The following is a 27921-nucleotide window of genomic DNA, read 5'->3' on the forward strand; positions in this document are numbered from 1 at the left end:
TTAAAGGTAAAATGTGTCATTTCTGCACCACTAGTGTCACCAAACGAAATTGCAAAAAGAATGACACAAAAGGTCTTTTCAAGATTTCCCAGCACATTCCCCCTGTCTTTCATTGGTCAAAAAACAGACAGCACCGCCCCAAACTCACACCACTGGTCGAGCCAATGTTGCTGTGTCAGGCTGGTCAGGATTCTTAAACAAACAGAGCAAAGTAATGATAGCACCACAAAGCAATAGTGTTTTTACGTTTCGGGGGAATCAACCTACGAATCAACTAGGATAGGAGAAAGTATTTTAACATTAGAAAATTAAGCAAATCAACTTTAAAAGAAGCATTATAGGTAACACTTTAGTAAGGTTTTGTTTGTTCAAATTAGTTCATGCATTATCTATCTTGAACTGACAATGAACAATATATTTTACAGCATTGATTAATCTTAATTTATGAAAAAAAAAACTGTTTACTGTTAGCTCACGTTAGTTCATATTGCATGAACTAATGTTAACATATACAACTTTTAGTTTTAAAATGTATGTTTATGTTGAAATTAACATTAAAGGAATATTCCATGTTCAAAACATGTTAACCTCAGTTGACAGCATTGTTGCATATGTTGATTACCACAAACAATAATTTAGACTCATCCGTCCTTTTCTTTAAAAAAAGCAAAAAGCATGTTACATTGAGGCACTTACAATGGAAGTGAATGGGGCCAATTTCTGGATGGTTTAAAGGCAGAAATGTGAAGCTTTTAATTTTATAAAAGCACTTACATTAATTCTTCTGTAAATTGTCATTTTTACAGTCATTTTAGGGTTTTAGGGTTTGTTGACATTACATCGTCATGGCAACAAAGTTGTATTGTATTAGTGTGATTTTATCACACTAAAATCTTGTTAACACACATATTGTTTATGTCTTGTGTCTATACTTTAGAAACAGTGAGTATTTTAATGTTTACAGATTGGCCCCATTCACTTCCATTGTAAGTGACTCAGTGTTAACCAGATTTGTGCTTTTTTTAAAGAAAAGGAGGGGCAAGTAAAAATATTTTTTGTGATAATCAATATTATGCCACACATGCTGTCAATTAAGTTTAATTTGTATTGAATCTGGAATATTCCTTTAACCAAGTACTGTAAAAGTATTGTTCATTGTTAGTTCATGTAAACCAATGCTAATGAATACAACCTTATTGCAAAGTGTTACCACAATATAAAACAAAAACTTCCAATTCTAAATTCTGATTGGATTAGAGATACTCGAAGCCATTGTAAAACGCTGATAAACACACATGTGATTGCACATTCCATATTAATGCGCTAAGCTGCAACTTTGCTTGACAACTGTAATACTGCCGGCTAACTTTACCTTTCCCAAACCATCAGATGTCACCTTGCTGTCTGTGACACCAGCAAAAAAAAAAAAAAAAAAAAAACTCAATTCAAAAAGATGTTTTTCCTTCTTTCCAATGAAAGATAACTCCCTTATTTTAGAACTTTGCAGAAAACAGCTGGACGAAAGACCTATTTCTCCCAACGTCTGCTTTTGATGGGCTACCATTTGCTGGTAAAGACTGACCAAAATTTTGTGATTGGCTGTAAATGGATTGTGGTGGCCGAGTGACAGGCGGTAATGGACCCCTGCTGATCTCAGCACAGGTGTTAGTGTAACCCATCCAGACAGCACACATTTTCGCATTACAGACCAGTAGAAAAGCCATCCACCGGTTGTTGTTGTTGTAGTCCTTGATTATAAGTTAGGGCTGGTCTGGGAGTGATGCAATGTCAGATCTATTAAGCATTGCTTGGCCGGGCTGCAGGTATGGGTTATTTTTTCGGGGAGAGGTGAGCCGAATCAACCTTTTTCATTTTGTTGCACAGCAGGTGCTGGATAAGGACACGAATTCTGAGAGATGACAAGGAAAACTTCTTCTCCCCTAGCTTCCTTCCTGAGGATAGAATGCTTTTTCATTGGGGGGAAATAAAGTTGCCCCAAAAAGGATTTAGACACTTATGAAACTGTACACTTAATAATGTCGGAATGTCTTTCCATTATTTAACAATGTTAAATATGGACATTTATTTTAAAGAAATATATCACAAGTTTGTTAGGATTTAAATTATAAAACAATTTTCAAAGTTAAGACAAAACTATTTGGACACTTTGTAGTTGTCAACTGTTAGTGGAACATGTCCGTATTTAATGTGCTGAACTCCACCTGCGGTTACTCTGCTAAGACACCTGTGTGAAGTTGAGGGGAACTGACGTCATACATCCACTAAAAATCACCTTGAAACCAGCTAGTTAAAAGTCATTGAGCAAAAATGGCTCAGAAAAGTGAAGTTATTTCTGAGAAAAGCTCAGACAGAATTTGTTTGCAGATACCACTTGGGTTGATGTTTCTAATGCAGTGACATTCAGACATTTGTAAGTGTGATTTAATTGTCTAAATATGTTTTTTGAGGCCACCAGATGAGCAAGTTTCTTTTTTCCAATAGACAAACATCTCCAGTAGTGTTTATTTTCCAAACAAGTAATATAATTATATATTTTTATCCTGATGACCCTCTAAATATCCATACTGATAAAGATAGTATGCCGAGATGTCCTGTAACCAAGCAGAAAATCTATAATTGATGTTATCTAGAGAAAATAGGCACAAGTTTCCGGTTTCTGTGCAGATGGGAATAAACAGAGCAACCTTGCGCTGTTTTACCAGACTGTACGTGCTGTCAGGGAATGTAAAGCTTATGATTGTCATTATGACTCGAAATGGGTTTTTAAAAGCGGTCCTGGGAATTGTGTTCTTTGGCAAAGGTGTTTGAGGTGGAGTAGGCTGCTTTGCCTGACAGGGACACCTGCTGGGAGAGAGAGGAAAACAACAGCTCAGTGAAACAGCACTGCAGAGGAATGCAGAACACATTTTAGAAAATGTGTATTTAAGAGTTGTTAATAATTGTATTTGTTTGTCTGTTTTAGTTTCATTGTTGGCCTAAGAAAAGAAACAATTACCATGCAAAGCATATTTTCCACCAAAATACTGTACCATAGCTGCAACATTTATTTTTACCACTGTAAAATCTTAATTACATTTATTAGTTCTGTTTCCCAACTGAATTTTTTAGAATATTTTTGTAATTTTGTTTAATATATTGTTTGATGACTTTGTGCGCGTTTACGTGCATAATCTTCCCCTAATTATGCTTAATAAGTCGACAACGGGTAAAGTCATGAGCTCTTTGAAAGGTCAGATTCTTTTGCTCCCAATGAAGCACACAAGATGCTCTTTGGAACATTTTCAAATCATGCTGGGATAACATGGATCATTTGGTTGTTATTCTGATAATTTAATTTGTAAGAAAAAAACTGTAAAATTTACAGTAAGAGTTATCAATTTTTTACATTAGTTAAAGGTATAGTTCACCCAAAAATGAAAATTCTCCCATTATTTACTCAACCTCATGCCATCCCAGATGTGTATGACTTTCTTTCTTCTGCTGAACACATACGAAGATTTTTAGAAGAATATCTCAACTCTGTAGGCCCATACAACGCAAGTGAATGGTGACTAACACTTTGAACACTTTGAAGCATATAAAGGCAGCAAAAAAGTAATCCATAAGGCTCCAGTAGTTAAATCCATATGTTCAGAAGCGATATGATAGGTGTGGGAGAGAAACAGATAATTTGACTACAAATTCTCTTCCCTGCCCAGTAGGTGGCGATATGCACAATGAATGCGAATTGCTAAAAACATAAGAAGTAGAATGTGGCAGTAAAAATGGAGATTTATAGTAAAAAAGGACTTAAATGTGGGCCTGGGTAGCTCAGCGAGTATTGACGCTGACTACCACCCCTGGAGTTGCGAGTTTGAATCCAGGGTGTGCTGAGTGACTCCAGCCAGGTCTCCTAAGCAATCAAATTGGCCCGGTTGCTAGGGAGGGTAGAGTCACGTGGGGTAACCTCCTCGTGGTCGCTATAATGTGGTTCTCGCTCTCGGTGGGACACGTGGTGAGTTGTGCGTGGATGCCGCGGAGAATAGTGTGAAGCCTCCACACGCGCTATGTCTCCACGGTAACGGAATATTGATCTGTTTCTCACCCACACCAATCATATCAGATTTGACGATATAGATTTAACCACTGGGGGCATATGGATTACTTTTATGCTGCCTTTATATGCTTTTTGGACCTTCAAATCTCTGGCCACCATTCACTTGCATTGTATGGGCCTACAGAGCTCAAATATTTTATAAATCTATGTTTAGCAGAAGAAAGAAAGTTATAGACATCTGGGATGGCATGAGTAAGTGATGAGAGAATTTTCATTTTTGGGTGAACTATTCCTTTAATGCATTAGGTATCATGAGCTTACAATGAACAATATATTTTTTACAGCAATTATAAATCTTTGTTAGTAAATAAAAATACAATTGATCATTGTTAGTTCATGCATTAACTAATGTTAACAAATACAACTTTTGATTCTGAAAATTGTATACTATGTGTTTAAATAAATAAATATTAACCAAAATTAATAAATGCTGTAAAAGTATTGTTCATTGTTAGTTCATGTTAATTAATGTTGTTAACTAATGTTAACTAATGGAACCTTATTGTAAAGTGTTACCGAAAAACATAAGACTTGGAGCGTATTTGTGCTGTGGAATGAAGCTCCTTTCAGGGATTGATGGAGGGATGGATGGAGGGATGAGTGTGTGCAGCAGCACACAAGTGAGTGGGGTTGGGTCTCGCTACCGGAGGGATCAGAGAGAAAACTGCCGTTCACCCGCGACTCCCTTTGATCTCTGTCCCCGGGCCTGCTCGCCTGCACCGTACCACACAGCATCGCACACTCACACCAACCCTCGCCAACCGTTGCTTGCAACTGACAAAAAGAGATAAGCGCAGAGAAGCTCCAAACCTCTTCCTCTTCCATTAGCCCCTCTTGAAAAAAGGGGATGAATTACGTTTAAGAGCCCTGTGCTGGCGTCAACTAAAAAGGAAGAAACCTAGCTCACAAAATGTAAAGTGCTCGCTTCCCTCGCCTCACAGTTTTGACAAGACATTAGGCACGTGAATATCAATGAGCTGCGGAGACGCATGTAGTCCCACACATTATTAAAAAACTTGTGCATTAAGCCACAGACTGGGCACGGTGTCAGCTGGCATGCTCTCACGACAAACGAATCAAAGAGGATGAGCGCACTGCATTCATCTGTACCCTGTGCACTCCCGCCGCGAGAGGGGGGAATTGATATTTAATAATTAGAAGCCATATTAAAACAGATACTGTTTATATTTGGCAGTAATGAAAAAGACCTATAAGAGGCTTTCCAAAAACAAGACCTGTTTGGCAGATGTCAAGAACATCAGACGCCGAAATCATCGCCACAGGCAAAGAAACTGTAGTTTTGGTGTTAGGCTTATGGTTTGGGTGTCTCTGAAGACATTGGTGCTTGGTTTAGTCTGGATGTAAGTGCAGTCTTAGGCACAATGACAATGGAAAGTGATGAACTGCTACAATTTACAGACACCAGGTCACAAGACCTGACATGAGCTTGTATTGTGCTCAAAATAATGCATAACCTCTTGCAACCACCTAGAACACTCTAGAACACTCTAGCAACCACTTAGAATACTCTAGCAACCAATTAGAATACTCTAACAACCACCTAGAACACTTTAGCAACCACCCAGTACACTCTTGCAACCACCCAGAAAACTCTAGCAACCATCTAGAACACTCTAGCAACCAATTAGAATACTCTAGCAACCACCTAGAACACTTTAGCAACCACCCAGTACACTCTTGCAACCACCCAGAAAACTCTAGCAACCACCTAGAACACCCTAACAACCACCTAGAACACCCTAACAACCATTTAGAACACTCTAGCAACCATCTAGAACACTCTAGCAACCACCTACAACACTCTAGAAACCATCTAGAACACTCTAGCAACCACTTAGAATACTCTAGCAACCACCCAGAACACTCTAGCAACCACATAGAAAACTCAAGAAACCACCTAGAACACTCTAGCAACCACTTAGAACACTCTAGAAACAACTTAGAACACTCTAGCAACCACCTAGAAAACTCAAGCAACCACCTAGAACACTCTAGCAACCACTTAGAACACTCTAGCAACCACCTAGAAAACTCAAGCAACCACCTAGAACACTCTAGAAACCACCTAGAGCACTATATGAAGGATCTAGAACTAGTAATGTCACAATACCAACATTTCAGTTGTCGGTACCAATACCAGTCAAATTTCACGATTCTCGATACCAATTTTGATACCACAGAAAAAATAAGTAATATGCTATTGAAGACACTCCGTTAGCCTAATACATTTTTAAATTTCAATAAAAATAATAAATTAAAACAATAGCATGTTTCCTTCGAGTGTTATTCAATTAAGCAAACATTGCTTCAAGTTTTTTAAGTTGGACCCTATGAAATAGTTGTATATATTTTTTTAATTCTGTTTTATTTATTTTTTTCCAAATTCCATGTTTTATTTTTTTCTGAATTCCATATTTTAAAGTTTAATTCAGTTTCATCATCAGAATGTTGTCTAATTAAATGAAAATAGAACAATTACTTTACAATTAATTATTAATTATTATTATTATTTATTATTATGTTGAACCTATATTTAGTCTGCTAAATGACTAAATATAGGTTTAACATAATAATATTTATAATAATAAAAGTAATACAGAGTTGGTCAATCTTTAACCTCCATCTTTGGCACAGGGTGAGTTCCGGTGTTTTTTTTTTTTTTTTAGCCATTCTTTACCTACTCCAACCTCTTCCTTTAAGACTGCTCAAGACTCACCCTCTTTTCTCTCTCTCTCTCTCTCTCTCTCTCTTTCCTTCCCCTGGAGAGGAAGAGATGCTTTTTTCCAAGTCGTTCAGATGAAAGGCAACAGCGGACAATAAAAATGCTATTTAAATGCAAGGCTGTTTGTATGCGGAGATATTTTCCCCCTACCGAAAGTGAGCTGCTGCATCCTGATAAATAGCAAATATAAGGGAATGCGATTTACATTTATCTTGCAGAGGCAGCCAATATAAATTTCGGCAAATCCTAGAAGATAGGGATTTAAAGGAGGAAACCACTAAGACCAATTCCTATGCTGTGTGTCCCACGCAACTGGAAATGCATATAGTATGTAGAATGGAGAGTATATAGCCATATTTATGCACGCGCACACAAATATGCTCATTGATCTAATCTCATATACCAATTATATAGAGACCAGAATATGCGGGAGAAGTCAGATGTATTGTTTTTCTGTAGGGTAATTGTATTGGGTTTTATATACAGGAGTTGGACTTGTCTAATATAATTGACCTCTTGGCTTTTTTTCATGCAGTGGCTCCAAAAAATATTTGAAGACTTAAGCCATACTTACAGATGTATGAATGTCATTGCATTAGATATTAAAATATCAAACCAAATTGCATTTATTCTAAAGAAAGTTAGCTCAAGCACATGTTTCAAGAGAAATATTTCACAAAATTACATTTGAAACAATAGATATAATGTTCATAATGAAAAGAAAAAGGATTCGGACACTTAAGATAATTATATATATATATATATATATATATATATATATATATATATATATATATATATATATATATATATATATAAATTTTATTTATTTATTATTTTTTTTTATATCTAATGCAAAGACATTCAGACATTTTTCAGAAAATATGGCTCAAGTGTCCAAATAAATTTTAGGGCCATTGTATCTATAATGCAGGTAAAGCAGTGTTTTCAAAATATCATGATTTGCTGCATCATGTTCAGAGGCAAGTTCGGTTTCATTAGTTATTGCCGCTGCAATTTATTGGCCACTGTCGTATAAGTGGATTTTTAACACTTATTAGCAGGTGAAGGCAGCATTTTAGGTAACCTTTGTCCATGATGTGCCCTCAACATCATGAGTTCAACAGGTTCAGGGTTTGCAGGGTAACCATAAGGTTGAACAGACATCGATAACACTCTGGGTGTCGTCTTCATAAAATGTGCTTCCTGTTAGTTCCACATGCCACTCTGACAGGTGCACAGAAGTGATTAATACTCCAATGAGCTGTACTGCTCTAGCTTTACCAAAACCAAACCCCTATCCACCCCACCACACACATCTACACCAAAGCCAAACATTGGCAAACTACAGTCTGATGTCTTGGGTTACCTCTGGACCGACCCTCGCTGGGCTGAACGATATAACAACATCATCACTGTCCAGCTGTCTTCTCTGTTTCATGTCACTACACTGAGCGATGCTACTCGGACAAATATTCCAGTCTCAGAATAAGAATTTTTAACCAAGGCTGTGTAGGTCCTATGTCGTATTCAGTGCAGAGGTACAATAGTTTAATTACACAAGAAGCCACGAGAGACCTTGTAAGGCAAGCATCAGTACTATTGCTCATACTTTACGGTTAGGGATTTAAAAATATTTTTGTTGTTGCTAAGGTGTTCATTTGGTGGTATTTCTCCTGTTGACACACATTCCTGAAATACCTGACCTAGAACTCTACTAGTCAAAGATTGTTGAAGATTTGTTAAAAATAATTGTACTCTAGGTGTGATTTAAGTTTGTTCAGTGGACAAAATTTTGGCTTCTTCCACTTTATTAATTAAGCTTATGTATTAAACTTTGGTGTGTTATTCATTCTGCATTGTCTGTGCTACCAAACATCATATGGCTTGTTGAGGAGAAGTGTACTATTACTTTATTGAGGCGATCTTAGACTGATGTTGTTTGGCTGGATGATGATAAAACGAGCAAAAAAAAAGTTTATTTTCATTGACTCAAGCCACTACACTCACTGAGAACTTTATTAGGAACACTATGGTCCTAATGAAGTGCCCGATGTGGTCTTTTGCTGTTGTAGCCCATCCGCCTCAAGGTTCTACATGTTGTGCATTCTGAGATGCTATTCTGCTCACTACAATTTACAGAGTGGTTATCTGAGTTACCATAGCCTTTCTGTCAGCTCGAACCAGTCTGGCCATCTCCACTGACCTCTGTCATCAACAAGGCATTTTGTGTTTTTAGCACCATTCTGAGTAAATTCTAGAGACTGTGAAAATCCCAGGAGATCAGCAGTTACAGAAATACTCAAACCAGCCCATCTGGCACCAACAATTATGCCACAGTCCAAATCACTGAGATCACATTTTTCCCCCATTCTGATGGATGATGTGAACATTAACTGAATCTCCTAACCCATATCTGCAAGATTTTATGAATAAGCAGATGTACAGGTGTTCCTAATAAAGAGCTCATTATGTGTATATTTAAGCAAAAGCTCTCATATGGTAACCAAAAGGTTGTAGGTTCAAACAAGGGATGACCTTTGAACAAGAGACTTGACCTTAGGTTACTCCTAGGGAATTATCCCTGTAATTAGTATACCGTACATTAGTTTTGATATGAACATGTCTGCTTAAAATGCCAACTTAATGTATGTTGAAAAGTGAAATGTGGCCCTTGTAATCTTCTTCAGAATCGAGGTTTTGAATTATTCTGCAAATTTTAGTTCCCTGCTTTTCTTCACTTTCTCTAAAACGAGCCGGTCCCAGCTGGCTGTCTCACTGAAGCAGTTCTTTCCTCTTAGTCTCCAGCTGAGCGCTATTTCACTATTTATTTACATGTAATTATTGCTATGAGGTGCAGATATTAACTCTGTCAAGAACAATTTGACCTGACATTTTTCACTACGTGGATCCCCTGCTGATTTTAGCAAACAAACCGACCTGCTCTCTCTCTCTCTCTCTCTCTCTCTCTCTCTCTCTCTCTCTCTCTCTCTCACTTCCTCAGTCTCACTAAAACCACTCTAGTGGAATCATAAAATCTGCCATTTAATTTAGTCGAGGCAGCAGGACAAAGTGAGAGGAGCTGTTCAAGTGTGTGTATGTGTGTTCCTGGTGGCTGAATCTGTCCCATACTCACTCAAGCATATCACTGGGAAAGAATAGACGATTGTGCCTGCACACGTTCTTCAATTGCAAGCAAATAGAAGGCATATTAACTTCTGCTTAGCTGGCAGACTGCAGCCAAGATCTGTGGGAATAAAGAAGGATCACCAACCCACAAAGAGAACTTTGGAATATATAATTGCCCCATTCCGACATTCTTTCTATTAATGTTCTGATCAAAACCACACATTTATATAAAAAACACTGACTTAACACACTTTAGATCAGGGTCACACTGATATCGAAATTTTGGTCTTTGCTGTCAGTGAATTTGCTGACAAGAGGTGTGACTGACCAGAAGAAAGAGGCAGAGGCCATTTGCACTCTATTTAGTACAGTAAACATCCTCTGAGGAGTGACAGCTTGTTTCAGTGTCTGATAATGGCTTTCGCCTGTGTTCAGTATGTCAGTGCCCAAATTCTGTCAGTGCCAATCACAGACTAATTGAGCTTGATTATCACACCCACACTTTTTCTTCAGAGCACCTAAAACTGAAACTAGCACTGTTCCAAAACCTAGTCAGCTGCCTACCTAGACAGCATTTTAATGCATCAAAGGCACACTAGCCACGCAAGGCTGTTCCAAAAGTTAGGCTTGTAAGATGGGCTAATTTAGCCAATTTTTGTATTTTAATGCCTATGAGAGTGTCCGTAATTTAGCGTAGCAACATGCCAACATCAAAATCTATTTTATTCAATCAGCTGTGAGTGTCTATGTAGAGCATTCCAAATCTGTCACCTTAGAAGACAGCTAACTATTTAGGCCAAAGACAGCACTTGGTTTTTGAGCTACTGTGTAAGCGCACATTGTGAAGTGAGAAAAATAGAATGCTGCCTATAATAAGCAGTATATATAACGACATTTTTTAACGTAAGCATTCTAGTTTTGTCGTGTCACTCACTTGCAGTGTAAACACAAGAGGTCTTTCTGTATTCCACTCCTTCATTTTCTCAACATCTTCTCTCTGTCTATCTTTCTGTCTCTCTCAGAATTCCCCTCCCCCCATTTTTGTCACCCTCTTCTTTTCCTCATCTCTCTCCCTTTCGGAAGCCTCTTTTCACTTTTGATTAATGTGCTTTGGCCAATTACGGCTGCGACACAGCGAGCGGCCCCCATCATCTGTTCTCTGTCACCAGTCAGGCAGGCTGTGGGCTCCCAGGCTGGTTAATTGCCCCCACGCTCCCCTTCCACCGTGACCAAAAGCCACTAATTGAATTCATGCAACCACTGTTATTTTAAATAGTCATTTTGCCTCTGATGAGCACCACTATGGGAAGTGTGGGAGATGTGGGAAGCCACAGACTTGTCTTAAACATCTGATTACCAGCGAATCAGTGTGGATTACTAGAAAGTTTTTAGCGGACATATAGCTTTAAATGAATCATGATTAGAGGTTAACTGATATGGATTTTGTGGCCAATGCAGTATCTAGAACACAAGGTGATCGATAGCTTATACTGTATATATGTACATATTGAAAAATGGCCGATACAATATATCAGCATATGCTGATATTATATGCAGATATATTGCATTGGCCATTTTTACATTTATAAACAGCTATCGGTCTTTATAAAATGTCTTTTTATCGGTATTATGGTATAATCCAATTTAACTTTAGCAAATGAGATATATTCATAATATCTGAAATGAAATGAACATGTTTTTTCCCCATAAATGTATGTCTACTAAAATTTCCGATATATCGAAATGGCCAAATATCGGTCAGTTAATTGGCCTATCGATATATCATTCTGTCTTATATATGTTATGTACTGAGCTATCACAATATGTATAAAACAACTGGAATGCTTAATTAATATTGCTAATTGAATATTATAGGGATGCACCAATATGAACATTTTTGATATCAATACCGATATTTTGCCAACAATTTTTTCATATGATCCCTGTTTTACTTAGGAATGCATAAAACATTTATAGAAATATAAAAACTTTTTTACTATTCTAACAATAAATAATGTCCAATATGTTTAATTTCCAATTTATATAATTTTCGATATCTCAGAAGTCAAAGTCTGCTGGTTTCAAACGGTTTTGGATGGTTTTCCTCATCACGTGGCCTATAGGTAAGTGCCGCTTTCACAACTGTCAAATCCGTTTATGCCGTTTTGTCCACATTAACATGAGAACTAGAAAGAATAAAATTAAATATTACATGTTCCAAGAGTGCCAATCCTTCTACATATTGTGGCTATTATTATTTCTGGATTGTATATTTGAATTCACAGATTTACAAAATGTGTTACTAATCAATTCTAAATAAACGTTCATATCAACGTTTTCATCCTTACAACCGATATGCCGATGGTTTTAATTTAGTCAATAATTTGCTGATCAATATCGACAGCCGATGCATTGGTGCATCCCTAGAATATTACTAAAATAATATTTACATTGTTTGAAATATTTTTCCTAACATTACTACAGTAAATCATTGAATTCCCTTAACTTTATTGTAATTGGAACATTCCTTATTGTACCTTACTCTGCAATAATCCCAAATGGGTGTAAGTCGAAGGGGTTGATAAATAACAGAAATGGTTATTTGCCATAATCATCGCCCTAGGACTGTCTTTTGAAACTCAGACAAACAACTGACAGCATGAGTGCAAAGAACCGCTCGCAATTTCCAGTGCAGGCGACTATCTGCTCCACAGATCTGTGAAGAGAAGAGATGATATTCTGTTTGTCTCAGATAATTTACACACACTGAGAGGACTCATTCCCCTCCGTTTGCCCTCATGACCTGCACTAAACTTGAAGGTACCTCTGGAGGGCATGGGGTAGGGTCAGATAGGGAGGAGTTAGTGGTGAGAGGAACTCTCTAATCCACTCTGGGCTAGATTAAGAGTAGTGTGTGTGTGTGTGTGTGTGTGTGTGTGTGTGTGTGTGTGTGTGTGTGGCCGAGAGCCTGGTGAGGGTGCAAAGGCCTGTGCTATCTGCTCTAGTGGCAGGCTGGCCCTTAGGCAAACTCAGTCCTACTGGAGTCTTTGCACTTTTAAAAGCCCCCTGCCTCTTTTTCGGCAACTAAACCCCCTTCTCAAATCCTCTTGATCTGTCTGTCGTCCATGCATCTCCCTCTCTATTTGGATATACTGTACCACTTTATTTATCTTTAGGATATCTTGCCTTTTTATTTATTTTTATTTTTTTGTGCTGTATTCGCGCTCATTATTTACTTTTGTGAGAGTAGACACCACATTTATGTTGGTTTGCACCAGAAATTGACATATCAAAAATAAAATGGTTCCATTTTGTGAATCATTTGGACTACAGGTATAATTGTGGTCTCTTTTGAGTATAATTGTGGTTTCAATTTTATGTACAAGAGTCAGAATTAAAGAGCACCTATTATGGTTTTTCAAATATGACCTTTCATGTAGTGTGTTATATAGCTGTTTGTGAATGTAAAAAAGTCTGCAAAGTTTCAAAAATCAAAGTGCACGACAAATGGAGTTATTGACTCCCAAAAGAAAGAACCGATTCTGAACACTTGAAACGAGTCGTTAGTAATTCCAGACTTACTTCCTGCACTAACCTACATAATTTGGTAACAAAAAACCCGCCTCTGGTCTTCATTGGCTGCTCGTGAACAGCTTTGACCCGCCCTCAAACACTACACTAAGCGGTAGACCAATCACAACAGACTGCGACATCTGACCAATCAGAGCAGAGTATGCGCTCTGAAAGGAGGAGTTTAGAATGAATCCTTTTGAACGGATCATTAAACGAGTCGTTTTTGACACTGGGGAAAAAAGGTAATGCTGCAATTTAAATTATGAGCAAATTAAAGTGTTTTTTGTCCTTGGATGCATGTAAATCTATTGTATGAGACCTTTGAAACAAAATTAGACATGTTTAAAAACCATAATAGGTGCTCTTTAATGTAAGTCATAAAGACAATTGTTAGGAAAGCTTAAATGTATTGGAAAGTAAGCAAATTTCAGATTTATTTATTTTTTTAATATGACATTGTCCTTGTCAAGTTCTAAATATGCGTCAAAAGAGTCAAAGCCAAGGCTGTGGCGGAGATTTTTAAAATTGTGTTTTCCAGGTCTGGAAAGTCATGGAAATTAATACAATTTTATAAAGCTGTGGAAAAGTCATGGAAAGTCTCTCTCTCTCTCTCTATATATATATATATGGTCAAATCTAAACTATTTCATTGGCTAAAATCACTCTTTGTGAGTGAATTCCCTGTATAAATCCTTATCCAGTAATTACGAATGACTGGAAAAGTCATGGAAATTCACCGGTTATCATTGAGATTTTTCACTATTTGTTACAGAATCGCAACAATTAGAGGTAAAATAAATAAATAAAAGATTTTTAAAAATAGCTTTAAGATTATTTTTTAATACTGAATATATGCTCTGGAATTAAGAGTTGTTTGCCATTCTGATTTTCCAATACCATTTCGTTTCCAATACCATTTCGTTTTACCATTTATTTTCTTCTTTTGATGAACATATAAAATTGTCTGCATGTGAAATTGTAGCGCGAACATAGTGTTTGGCTTTTGGCAAAATTGCCTCTTTAAACATTGTCATCTGCACCTTACAGATTAGTTTTAGCTGTGCAGTTGTCAAGCTGTTTTATCCGAGCTTGACTAAACACGAAAGAACTCGTCGTACATTTAAGCAGACAAAAAAATAATATAATTTGACTATAAGAAAATTAGAGTGGTATGAAAGATTCCCTTTTAGTGTGTCGCAAATGCACTATTTGTTTATCTGAAAGGATGCACATTGTATCAGTTTACAATTCTGGGTTTGCACCGCCTCAGGCTGGAGGGTCTCAGAAGTTGGAGAATTAATTCGTTTTTTATTATTATTTATGGAGTAATCTGTTTGGAGAGAGAAAGGCGATGCCTCTGGGCTGTGTCCTTTAAACATTGGAGTCCTGACTTCCATTATCTACAGCACCCACAACGCACAACAAACGAGAAAATCACTGATGAAGATAGAGTTGGATAGAGATAGAGAAAAAGAAAGACAAAGAAAAACTGTATAGCCTACTTGAGGGGAAAAAAAGAATTTAACTATGTGGAATGGCTGTTGAAATTAGGGTTTATTTAGTCGGTGAACTACACTGAACTGTATTATCAGCTATTATTGCCAGTGATGGCCTGAGGTGCTTGTTTTGCCATCGAATCTAAGTGCAGATATGTCACACACTGCACTCTGTGGCCGTATCAGATGAATAGTCTGAATGATATTGATTTTTGTTTATTTAGCTGCGTTAATGTTCTGGGTGGGTAGATTTGTAATACAATCTCAGCCGAGCTTAATCTTTCCCCTGCAGTGAAGTTCAGCGGTTACGCCTCTTTTGGTCAAGGTGCATCAAGGTCAAAATTCCCAAAAACAATGTTTAACTAGAATAGAAAGTAAAACACAGAACACAGAGGAACATAGCTGAAATGTCTTTGGTCAGGATGAACACAACCATCATGTTATTGGTATCAATCAACACAGCCAAAATGTCATTGTCAGGATCAGTTTCTGTTTATTTGTGCAGAATAGAGCGCAACAGTCTGGTTCCGGTAGTACGTTAAAATCCCATTCGTTTTTTCCGCAGGGGAATTGATTATTAATGATCATGTATACAATTTTAAAGACCTAAAGACAGACATCCAGAGAGCTCTGAGGTTGTTAATCAACGGTATATGCTTCTGTTGAAGCCACCAGTCCATGTTATTTCAACTTATTTAAAAAAACATTTGTTTAATAGTGGAATTTCTGGTGAAGAACTACACTACCCATGATCCTAACGAGAAACGCTCCACCAATCAGAAAATCGCAGCAAACAATGTGCGGCAAAAGAGCTCCCATGATGCACTGTCAATGACGTAATCAAGATATTTGTATATATTGGAATATTTTTTTAAATAAAATATATTATTTATAAGCTTTTAATCAACGATTTTAAATCAATAGTAAATACATTTTTCCATTGTTTTTCATTCGATTATGTCATTTGCAATGCTTCATGGGAAAGTAGTTCATTCCTTCATTAAAGACATTAAGTACCTTTCAAATACTTTTTTGCTTCAAATCAAAGTTTGTAATGTTGTGATTCACCTCGGAGCTGGTTGGTTTGTTTCATGACTTTGAATTCATTTATGAAGGATTTTATTAAATCCCTATGGAAGAAATGAGTGAGAAAAATACTCCTACCAGAAAGACTCAGAATAAATGAGAATTAATCCAGAATACAGTGAAAAATTTGTTTCCTTTAGCGTAAACCCCATCCTATTGTACAGCGCTCAGATACTTTCTCGAACCGGCAGATCCTGCCGGAAGGCGAAGATGGCAGGGGAGAGGAACATATCTCAATGGTTGGACGGGACCTAAACTGGTGGTGATGGGGTGGAGGGGGTGAAAACAAAGGGAGGTATAATGAGCACTGACAGACAGCTTTGCGGGGCTCATAAAGCAGAGGCTGGTTATGATTGGATGAGATGCCTGAATCGAATGAATGACATAAAGATCCAGATTCTTCCTGATAGAACTACCGCTTACGCTTCAATTTCCTGAACCAAGGCAGCTGAAAAAGTGGACGGGCACTGTTGCATTCTATATCGGTCAGGATCAACACAGCAAATATGTCATTAGTCAGGATCAGTTTACGGTTATTTGCACTGAAATGATCATTATTATTATTTTTTTAATATTCAAATAACTTCTGAGCTTTACAGCAAACCAGCTCTTGATATAATAAAGAAGCTCAATAAAATATCTCTGAATGTTAAATTCTATTCTCAAAACTAGGAGCTTGACTCTTAAACAAAGACCGCAATGTGCTATGTTTGTTTGTGGTAAGGTTATGTAGCAATGTAGTTATTTATGTTGTTGTTCAGCTAAGTGGAAGTGGCGATGTTTTGTCCTCTAGAAATGGAACCAGTAGTGAAACATTAGCAAATCTGTCTATGAAAATGACAGCTCTGTATTTCCAACAAATGTCCAACGATTTCTCTGTATTAACTCTCAATCAGGCTCTGTTGAGTAGCCGCTGGTGGAATCTTGTGCTTTATAATTAGAAGCGCTGATAGAAGAGTCAGTCCTGATTGTCTGACACTTTAATTTAATGTGCATATAAAAACGGAAGCAGTGTAATCAAGCATCAATTAACCGATTGCCGACCCCCTTAAACTGCAAGTGCCACAAACTTGCCACAAATTCGCCATAGACAATTTTCACATTCAATTTAGATTTTTTGTCCATTGTTACCAAAGGTTTGCCGGAGGTTCACCACTACCGATGAAGAGCTGCAAACTTCTGGCAAACATTTGTGGTGGATCACGAGCTCATTTGCATGTGAAAATAACAAGCAGCAAATTTGCAGCAAGTTTGTGGCTAGTTTAGATTTTTTGTAAGGGCCCTCATGTGGCCACCAACAAGGGCTACTTGTGCTTTCCATCCACTAATCTGCTATAATCAGGAAATGTATGAATCTCCCAGCCACATGGCCACATCACATATGTCTCTTATAAAGACACGGTCATAAATCTCCCACTTATGTGATCCGTGTCACATGTGCGCGGAACGGCGCTCCATACTGATAGAATTAGCACGAGGAAACCTCTAACCAGCGATATGTGTCTGATGTGTCTCAAGTGTTCCATATTTCCTGCGAGACATTTTGGGAATATCAATTATAATGTGATTTAATTTCACTCTCTGCATTCGTGCAACAAGCACAAAGGCGACTTGGAAGTCAACTCTCGAGACTTATTTGGTTGCTGATCCTGTGTCGCTGTGGTGAACTGTGTTTAAACTCAGTGTGGGAGTGTGTTTAAGGTCTGGGTGTGTGTTTAACCAACTCCATGATGGTATAATTGGTTTAGCAGCCAAACAGAGTCAAAGGGCAGCGTAGCGTGTCGAGACACAACGTGAACCTGATGCGGGAAGGATGCTTTCTGTCGCCTGAGAGGGGAGACCATGTGTGAGGCTTCCTGGTTTCCTTTTCTTCAGCCCAGAAGATCATATTTCCCCACTTTCTCTCTTTCTTTCTATCTGTATGTCTTTACATTTCAACTTTTGACATGCAGCAGGTCAATGTCAGTTAAAACAATGGACCAATCAGATTAATCTGCAAATTTACATGAGGACAAGCATATTGAGTGTTTATTAACTGATGTATAGGAGTTAATGCAACTATAAACACACTTTTAGTCTAGCTTTTGGCAAATGTACTAGGAACAATTAAGGTATTGCATGCATACAGAATATTTGCAGATTGTGCATACTATAAATACGTAATTCTGCAACTGTATGTGTAGTATGGTAGAATGCTATTTCAAACAGCTAATTAACAATTTTATGTAAATACAAGCAGTAAGTAGACAACAACAGCCTTTAAACCAGATATTGTTTCTCAGTACACAAACAGATAAATAAACAGCATGTACACACATTAATAGTAGCTTAAAAGGCTAGGCCTGTTTTTTCGGGAAGGAGGATCATGTCCCTGTCTCTGTTCAGGCCTCAGCTCATTATTATTCATGAGCGTGGGGGTGTTTCTGAGGCCTGGGGGTGGGATTATCAGCTCCCTCTGTGCTTGTTGTGTTGGAGGCCTCAGGACAGGGGTCTATCTGGCACTGCCACTGGGGTCTGATGGGTCTGGCCTCGCTCCCCCATCTCTTTCTTTTGCTGTATCACTCTGTCTGTTCACTGGCACTGCCTGGACACTGTTAATCACTCTGGGACTCTGGCTGAGCTCTATGTTTGGCATGCTTTCACTCTCTCTCTCTTTGAGATTGAGAAGACTTTGAAAAACTGAAAATGGCCTGCCTTCAGTGTTAAGGAAGATACTTTGAAACTGTTGCTTCCCAAGTTAGAAGCTACTCATAATTTAAAGTTGTTAAATCTGATGCGTGTCATTTTTCAATGTTAAAATTCGTTCATGGCATCGAATCTTTTAAATCTATTCAAAAATGTTGAGTTTTCTCTCTTTGAGATGGAGAAGACACCGAGGCCAAGTATTATCGTTTTCGTTTGAAAACTCTATTTTCAGTTTCCTAACATCACCGTTTTCCATGTCCCATCACGGATGCCTATTGTCCCATATTTTAGGGCCGAAACATACTCTACAAAAGTACGTGAACACAGACGCATCTTGCAACGCAAGCTCGATTTCATGTGTCGTTACATTCTAAAATGTGTCAGACCGCAATTAATAACTTAACCCAACTACGCATTGCATTCTCAACGTTGCTGCAAGAGGTGCTATAGCAAAATTAGTGTGAACTGTCCACTTCTACGGTGAGTTTTCTATTTCAACTCAAATACTGTCATGGCAGAGCAACAGTTGGAAGAGAATATTGCTGAGCAAGTAAGTTAAAGTCAATATATTTGCAACAACTTACCTGAATAATAACACATCCAGTTTAATGGCACAGATGTTTAAGGTAACTCTATCACCCCTTGATTACTGACATTTGTTCCCGCCATGGTAATGCAAGAACGCACTTTAAGCACGTTGAATCGGACTGCGTGTTGGCAATGCGGTGACCAAGTGCTTGCATCTGTATTCATGAACTTACATAGAGTATGTTTCGGCCTTTAAATTCTGCTTTGTTCTCAGAGTTATACTTGATTTCGTCCCTTAAACATCCATTAATAAAAAGCAAATCTACACAAAAAAAAGCTACATCGCACACAGTGCACGTGATGCAAATTTCGTCATCAGCACAGTCCGCATGGGCTGTACACGTGCAGCCTAGTTTTTCTAGACACACAGACAGCGTTGAACGTGTCCGTATGGGCTTGCAGTCAAAAGAGTAAACTTTGAAAATCTAAGCACCTGACCGTGCGTGACACAGAATGGCATGTGGAAAAACTAGCCTTATACCCTAGCCTTGAGTGGGCGGTTCTTATTCGGAATAACCTGCCATGTAGACTTGACTTTATACTGACAGACAAAGTTTGGCTACTAACCAATTTTTATACACCTATCTCTCTCTGTCTCTCTCCAGGTGATGAGTATTTTGAGTAATCCCAGTGCGGTCCCCTCCCAGCCTCAGCATGATTTCTCCATCTCTCCTCTCCACGGCAGCCTGGAGGCATCTAACCCCATCTCTGCAAGCTGCAGTCAGCGTTCAGACCCCATCAAGAGTGTGGACAGTCTAGCCTCCTCCCAGTCTTACTGCCCCCCAACGTACAGTGCCACCAGCTACAGCATGGACCCCGTCGCTGCTGGCTACCAGTACAGCCAATATGGCCAGAGTATGTACCATACCTCCATTATATACTCTGTATATGTCTTCGTCGTAAGTTTTAAAGGGATAGTTTACCCAACTGTCATTGGAATTAGGCCATAATTGGTTACAATTCATTTCCTATTTGCTGCTGAGGGTGATCGTGCCCAATTCTGACCAACTCAAGACTCCCTGACCCATCAGAGCAGGGTAGACATATGCTCCTGATAAAGACCTCAGCTTTGGCCCTGGGCTCCTCTGTTCGTCACAGTTTTTGTCTCTCGACTGGGAAACGGGCACTTCAAAGCCCACTTTGACACCCCTAGGGTCCTTGTGCCCTTTTAGTTACCTCTTACAAACACACATTCACACACAGGAAATAATTGATTGATTAAATTAGCATAATCAGAGGCGGATGTTGTCACAGAAGCAACTGGCTTCTATCTACTACCATAAATGTGCATGTGTGTTGAAGTCAACAATAAATCGTTCCTGGTTATGTTGTGAATGATTCGTTGGTGCAAATGTTTGTTTTAGGAATGAGTCTTCAAATTGACCAATTGTAAGTACAAATTATTGTAGTAACAACTGAAGCAACTATGGTATTTTGGGGTAAACAATGGTTACTATAGTACCGTTCCAAATCACATACTTCAGCACTTAATCTATGCCATTTCATAGCGTACAGTAAGTAGTGTGAGAGTATTTCTTACTGGAAATACAAAAAAAAAAAAAAAAAAGAAGAGTAATTTGAGTAATTGCTACAAACAGAGATATTGCATAATAAACATCGCCATTTCTAATCATTCAGTTTGCACAGTTATACCAGTTTCATACACTAACCTGCAAACTCATCAACGTCACTTTGTTCATTCTTGAAGAAGTAAAAAAACCTTCATAACTTGGACTGCCATCTACTGCTCTTCATCTGCTTGCCCTGTGTGTGTGTGATACCTCGACCGGCTTCAGTAAATGTTATATCACCCTCTTGTGGTCTCCCAACGCTATTACGGCAGATTTTTAAATAGAGGCCAACTGAGTAAATTAGAAAGCACTCAAATTAGACTTCTTATTTAAATGTCGGCTAATTTTAATATATCAATGCCTCAAAATAAAAATATATAAAATCACGTGATCTATATATCGATATTTTATGACATCTGTTGTGAATATGTACTTTATTTGAGACATAGGTGTTGGACTGAATTTGGATATCGTGCTAAAGCTAGCGTCAACACATTGCATGTGACTGAACGTCACTTCAGTCAACTGAAATACGCAGAAAGCTTACATATAGTAAAGCAAGCTTTGGTATTCCTTTTGAGACAATACAACACTTTGAAAATGTTTGCACTAGATCACAATATATTGATACATGATTGTACTGGCACAGACTTAGTATACTGTATGTGTGGTGTTAAATGCATTTACTTGTGTGAATGTGAGTTTTGTATGTATGTGTGTGTAAAGTATTGTCAGGTCTATCAAAAGGTGAGGAAGTGTTGATTGAAGAGATCTGACGAGCGAATGTCAGGTTAATTATGTGTCAGATGAGAGGAGTGATGTGTTTAATGAGAGAGAGAAGAGAGCTGCTCAAATTGGAGGGAGATTGAGCTGAATATGAAGCATGAAATCTCAAACGCTCAGTATAATAAAGACTGGCACATACACACACGCACAGACCTGAATGAATGACACACGACTCTCCCTGTCTGTCTCTCTCTTAACTAAACCACCATTTCACTCACATTATATTTCATTAATCTAGATTCATTTATTTTTTATTGAACACACTTCAAAAGTTCAACAAAGTGCCTGTTGACTGTATTAAATGTGTAATGCGTTTTTACCTGTTTTGTGAATTGTGTCAATGGTGTATAGTGATGTCCAGTGCCTAAATGAATTGTTCATATGAGCCACTACTTTAAAAGGATTCGTTTGAACTGATTCACAAAGTGTTTGCCTTTAAGGAGAATTTTGGGAGCAGAACTCTAAGTTGGGCAAAATTTGACTGCATTGTGTATTTTAGCACAGCTGGAAAGTTGTATTGACCAGTCAGCATCCAGGACCAGAAAAAAGTATGTTTATGGACTTTTTGGAACTATTTTGAGTGATGACTCAAAATGAATCGATTTGACTCATTGAAATTGGATTTCCCAACTGTAGTGTGTAAACTGGCTGGTTTTGTGGTTAGTTTTATATTTAACTATGCTCATGAGATTGTCTGTGTTTGTGTTTTTTCTCTTCAGCTGCTGTTGACTATCTGGCCAAGAACGTGAGTCTGTCGACTCAGCGAAGGATGAAGTTGGGCGATCATTCTGCGGTGCTGGGACTTCTTCAAGTGGAGACAGGACAAGCTTACTAAATCCGCCCGAATGCTTGGACACCTGATGTCCCATCTAACCACCTCCTTGAACCTGAAGGAGATTTTTAACGCAACGTACTCAACTGCGTTTCAACGTGTGTGTAGTCCAGAGAGCCATTACTCTAAGATTTTCGAGAAAAAAAAACTCTTGCCATTCCAGTGGATGTGACCGACTGTCTTTACGTAATTTTGGGCTGGTTTTGCTTCGGATTCAAATTTGCATAAAAGGACCAACGGCATGTCAACGGACACTGCGTACACTAATGATGCATTCCGAGCCATTTCCGAAATGCACTTTCACCTTACTGTGCATAGTTGTGTTTGAACCTCAGTGTCATTAAAATGGAAAATCTCGCTGGTTTTCTGTTGATATTGTTATTACGATTGCCCTCACAGTTGTTGTAATTATTATTATTGTAACTATTGTTTCGTTTCATTGTTTTGGAATCCACACGTAGCATTTTTTCTCATTTGAATCCTAAGTCTTTCTGAAATGCTCGCCATGGGCGAAGATGGGGTTTGTGTGTGTGTGTGTGTTGAAAGTGTGACTGCTGGTTTTCCACTTTCTATACCTCTAGAGCCATAATGTTCCTGAGCGATTTGACCTTCACTGTCATCATATTTCACTTGACATTCCATACGAACATTGCCACTCTGTGGGAAGTCTAGCTTTGGGTATTCTGTTGGGAATTAGTAGTGCTTTTTGGAGGAAATTTTGTTTTCCCCTTTTTCCTCAAATTACGCTCTATCCTTAGTGATCTTCTTGGGGGAAGAAATCGCCATTGTTTGGAAAACAGGATTTGGACAAAAGCTGTTAATGTTATTTTATTTTTATTTTAAGGGAGGAGCAAGACATTGTGCCCAATCTAGATGGAAAAAAAAAAAAAAAAAAAAAAAATGAAGCCACAATACTTTATCAGTATTTTGTCTTGTTTTCCAGTAAACATATCTCAACATCCTTAGAAGCTAGATGGCTTAGGATACTAAGTCTTGTTTTCAGAGAAATCTAAAAAAATATTTTGAAGGTTATGCTTAAGGCAAGAAAAACTATTTTCCAATGGGGTTTCCCCTTTAAAAAAAGTTTTTTTTTTCCTTACCCAATTGGCAAATATGTTTTTCTTGTTTAAAGCATACATTTCACCAAATTTCGTTAGATTTCTTTTAAAACAATGCATTTTGTCTTATGCCATTTTGTAAGTAAATTAAATCTTGTTTTATGTATGTTGTCTTGGAAGACAAAAATACTGAGTTGGAAAATTATTTTTGGCTGATGTTAAACATTCCTCATAGACTATACATCTTTGATTAAATAAGTGTTTTTTAGACCAAGTATACATTTCAACATTCCTTACAGTTCAGCTCATGAATGGATTACAAGCTGTATATTCATATGCACACTGAGCAATCAAATAATCATTTCAGGAAGTAAAGGGCACCTCAAACTCATTCATGCATTCTCTTTCTCTGTTTTTCAATTTCTCTCTCCGTTTTTGTAACAAAAGAATACAAAAACATACACTATATGGCCAAATGTTTGTGGACACCCCCTTCTAATTAATGAATTTGGTTACTCCATTAAATCCAGTAAAGAAAAATCTTAATGTTTCTTTATGTAATGGCTTGGGCTTTGTGGGCTTCCAAATTTGTGGCAACTGTTTGGGGAGAGCCCTTTTCTGTTCCAGCATGACAATGCCCCTGTGAACAAAGTGATGTCCATAAAGAAATGGTTTACTGTGTCTGGCATGGAAGAAATTGACTGGCCTGCACAAAGCCCAGACCTGAACCCCACTGATCACTTTTGGGGTGAACTGGAACAACAACTGTAAGTCAGGCCCCATTGACCAACATCTGTTCCTGACCTCACTGATAGCCTTGTGTCTGAATGAGAGCAAATCCCTGCAGTCATGTTATTACATACAGTATAGTGGAAAGCCTTCCCAAAAGAGTGGAAGCTGTTATTACAGCAAAGGGGGAAATTGATGACTAAGGTTTTGAAATCAAATGTTCATCAAGCACATATGGTGTCCACAAACTTTTGGCCATATAGTGTAGATTATCAGGGCTCCAGTAATTTAAGAATTCATGCATTCAAAGGAATGTGCAAAATAAGTAGTGAATTTTCGACATTTGTGTAGCACTCACGGGTGACATTTTGACACAAACATGGAATTGTACAGTAGATAAAGCAGATAGTTTATTGTTTGTTTATAAAGAATATGTTTTATACTAAAACAAAAAAGGTGTTGTGTGGTAGATGACACAGGGGATATGTGTAAGTCTAATATTGTAATTTTGTGTTTATATATACTGCTTTCATTTCTTAACTTTTTAATAGTTATTATGTATAATTTTTCTTAGGATTCAAAGTGTATGTAAAAACCTCTCGATACAAATTACATATGTAAAATTGTATGGAAGGTGAATCATATTGTTTATGATTCCCACTAACTTCAAATTTGCTGATGTCAGGTGATAATTTGGGATATGTGCTTAAGGAAGAGCACATATGTGGATCCACAATTAAGATAATTGTCAATAACACTTAATATTGACATTCGAACCTTTAAGAAACAGAGACTTTGCAATGTATGTGACAGATGGATAATATAACAGACTGTGTGAATACACCGCAGTTTTTGGTGCTAAATGACTGCTTCTAACTCAAAGAATTCCTCAGAATGCATCTTGAAATGGACGTCTTATTGGTGTGTTCTTGGATGTGTGTATGACGAAGAGAACTCTTAAAGGAACCACGTGACCCAAACCCCGCCTCCTTCCCTTTCAACTGTCTATAATCTTATAAAACCACCACAAATGAGGAATGAAATTTAAACTGCTTCTAGTATAGAACACCCATGGCTAACACCTTTGTTAATCAACATTTGGAAATCAAAAGTATGTTACCCATCATGCCTTTCTGGGACATCAAAATGGGCACCTGATTTCGTTAGCATTTGTGTTTATGCTTTACTCCATTTCCTTTCAGCATGTGTGTATGTTGCCATGGTATAATTTATTCTGCTGTATGAAGTTGTAGCTTTAGTGGGAACCTTGTATTTGGTATTTACTACCTTCAGCCTGTTGGTGTCTTTACTGTATCACTGGCGTAAATGTTATCAATTAAAGATCTAAAACTGACATATGGCTTTTTTCTGTGTATTTTCACTACATGTGTCAAAAGTATTTTTTGTATTTGGAATTTAGAATAATTCAAATATGTGAAAAGTTAGGATTATGGAAGATGTGCTAAATATTGGCCGTTGAAACCGTATAATGCCAAGATTATGTTTTTAGAAGAATTAGACTATGACTATGATAACTCTTACAAATGTCTTTTATGACTTTATTCTTGCTATAAGTGAAACTCCTCATATTCGCTCTGAAATAGTGATCAAAGGTAATCATGAGAATACCTCAAAATATCAGATCTATTTACGCAAAAGGGCAATGCCGAAGAACAAAACAATATTTCTGAGCAAGTAACTTTAATTAAAAAAATGTTGTTGAGCGAGCCCAGAATTCCGTAGTGTACCTTTAATTTCAGCCAATGCTAGCTTCATCCAAGTGTCCTCTCTTCAAAATCCCATCCTCCAAAAAGATGTTAGCAAAGTCTCTTTCAAAGCAAGTCAGTCCACTCGCTGGCCATCTTGGGAATGCTTCCGGGCAGCTATTTTCAATGGATATACAAGCAGGAAAAAAGTACAGCTCTCATCTGCTTGAATGGGGAAAGACAGAAATCTCCAAAATGAAAACGGTTGGTCAAGATTACATTTAAAGAACATATTTAAAAATATGTACTAAATTCGGACAACAATGGTGTCATACATTTTGCTTCTTTAGTTCTATCGCTAAAAAGCACTATTTTTCAGGCTTGTCCAGCTAATGCGCATGCATGTTCTCGAGTTGACTGACAGGCGATGTCTGTATCTAAAAGGGGATTGGCTCTTTTACCTCTAAGGAGGGATTTCCTTTTATACATCCGCCAAATTGGGTGTGCCAGTTTCTCCCATTCATTTTAATACAAGTGCTCTGTCTCGGGCTAGTCTCGGATGTCAGCCAACCTAAATGTGCAACATGACTGACAGGCTGAGAGTTTTTCTGGTGCTTACAAAGGTTTATAAAATATTTGAGACCTATAAATGATTACTAAGCATAATATTAGTTTAGCAATTGTCATGTAGACACAACCTTAATCAAATGAGTCTAACAAAATCTATCAAAAATAAACAACTTTCAAATCCAACAGAAATCAACGCATTTCAGATAGGTTCAGAGAGTATATGGGTGTTTCTTTAACTATGAGCACTTTTAGTGCTGTGGATTTCTAGAAAGTAAAGTAAAAAAATAAAGAAAAAAGAAAAAACCTCACACTTACTATTTTATTGATTTATCTGATAACAATGTCCAACAGTGAATGTATATGAATCACAGGAGAATTAAGTTTTTGTCAAGAAAACAAAACTAAACATGAAGGTCTGATAAAGTCGGTTTTAAAAAGACCCTCATACAACAAATAGAAAAAAAAAAATGAAATCTGTTTGTTTTTATAAAAATCAACCCCTGGGACATAAAATGGCCCAAAGCTAACGAAATAACCTTATATGCTGTTCATTTGAACTTTCAATAAGGAAATTTAATTAAAGATTCTCAGTAAATATCGACTCTTAGTGTAACAATTTGCACCGCCGTGGGAAGTCATACATTCTGCTATATAGTCTGAAATTCCTCTCCAGTGTACAGTCTGTCTGGTTTGACCTTGTGTTGGGTTCCGAATAATGACTGCTGGAGACAGACCACGGTCACATAGGAACTCTACTTGTAAGCTAATGGCACGAATCAAACTTCCAAACTGTAGAAGCCCAAAGCTAGACAGTCTTCACATGTGGTAGGTGATTTCAGTTGATTATGTCATAATAAATCGATGCAACCCTTGGTTCTTTTTAAAAGAAAACTTCAGTTTCAATACAATGGCAGTTAATAGAGGCTCACTTTAAAGCTTTAAAAAGGACCCAAAAGCAGTGTTGGAGTCAAGACCAGCTCATCCAAGTCTGAATCAAGACTGAGACCAGCGAGGATCAAGTCCGAGTCAAGACCAAGACCAGAAGAGGCAGAGTCTGAGACAAGACTCTTAATGAATGTGTTAAATGTATAGTATTGCACTGCAAAAGGTAATTTTCTTAATCAGTATTTTTGTCCCCAATTTTTTTTTTCTTTAATTGACGCTATTAGCAGAGGTGCATTAATGTGAAGAGGAAAATTCCACACATAAATTACTACATTTTATAATCAATTATAATATCTGCAATAATACT

General features: G+C 37.6%; 1 protein-coding gene across 2 annotated transcripts in view; it reads left to right on the forward strand.

The window, feature by feature from the left end:
* LOC127426031 (paired box protein Pax-7) overlaps positions 1 to 25741 on the forward strand; it is a 69340-nt gene extending 43599 nt beyond the window's left edge. For both annotated transcript variants that reach the window (XM_051672479.1, XM_051672480.1), the window contains exons 8-9: positions 20023 to 20272; positions 22494 to 25741. In XM_051672479.1, coding sequence (XP_051528439.1) covers positions 20023 to 20272; positions 22494 to 22609 — 366 coding nt within the window. In that variant the 3' untranslated portion in view covers positions 22610 to 25741. The remainder of the gene's footprint in view (positions 1 to 20022; positions 20273 to 22493) is intronic.
* Positions 25742 to 27921: the final 2180 nt, after the last annotated feature.

Source organism: Myxocyprinus asiaticus, chromosome 35 (genome assembly GCF_019703515.2).
Source record: "Myxocyprinus asiaticus isolate MX2 ecotype Aquarium Trade chromosome 35, UBuf_Myxa_2, whole genome shotgun sequence".
Taxonomy (NCBI): Eukaryota; Metazoa; Chordata; class Actinopteri; order Cypriniformes; family Catostomidae; genus Myxocyprinus; species Myxocyprinus asiaticus.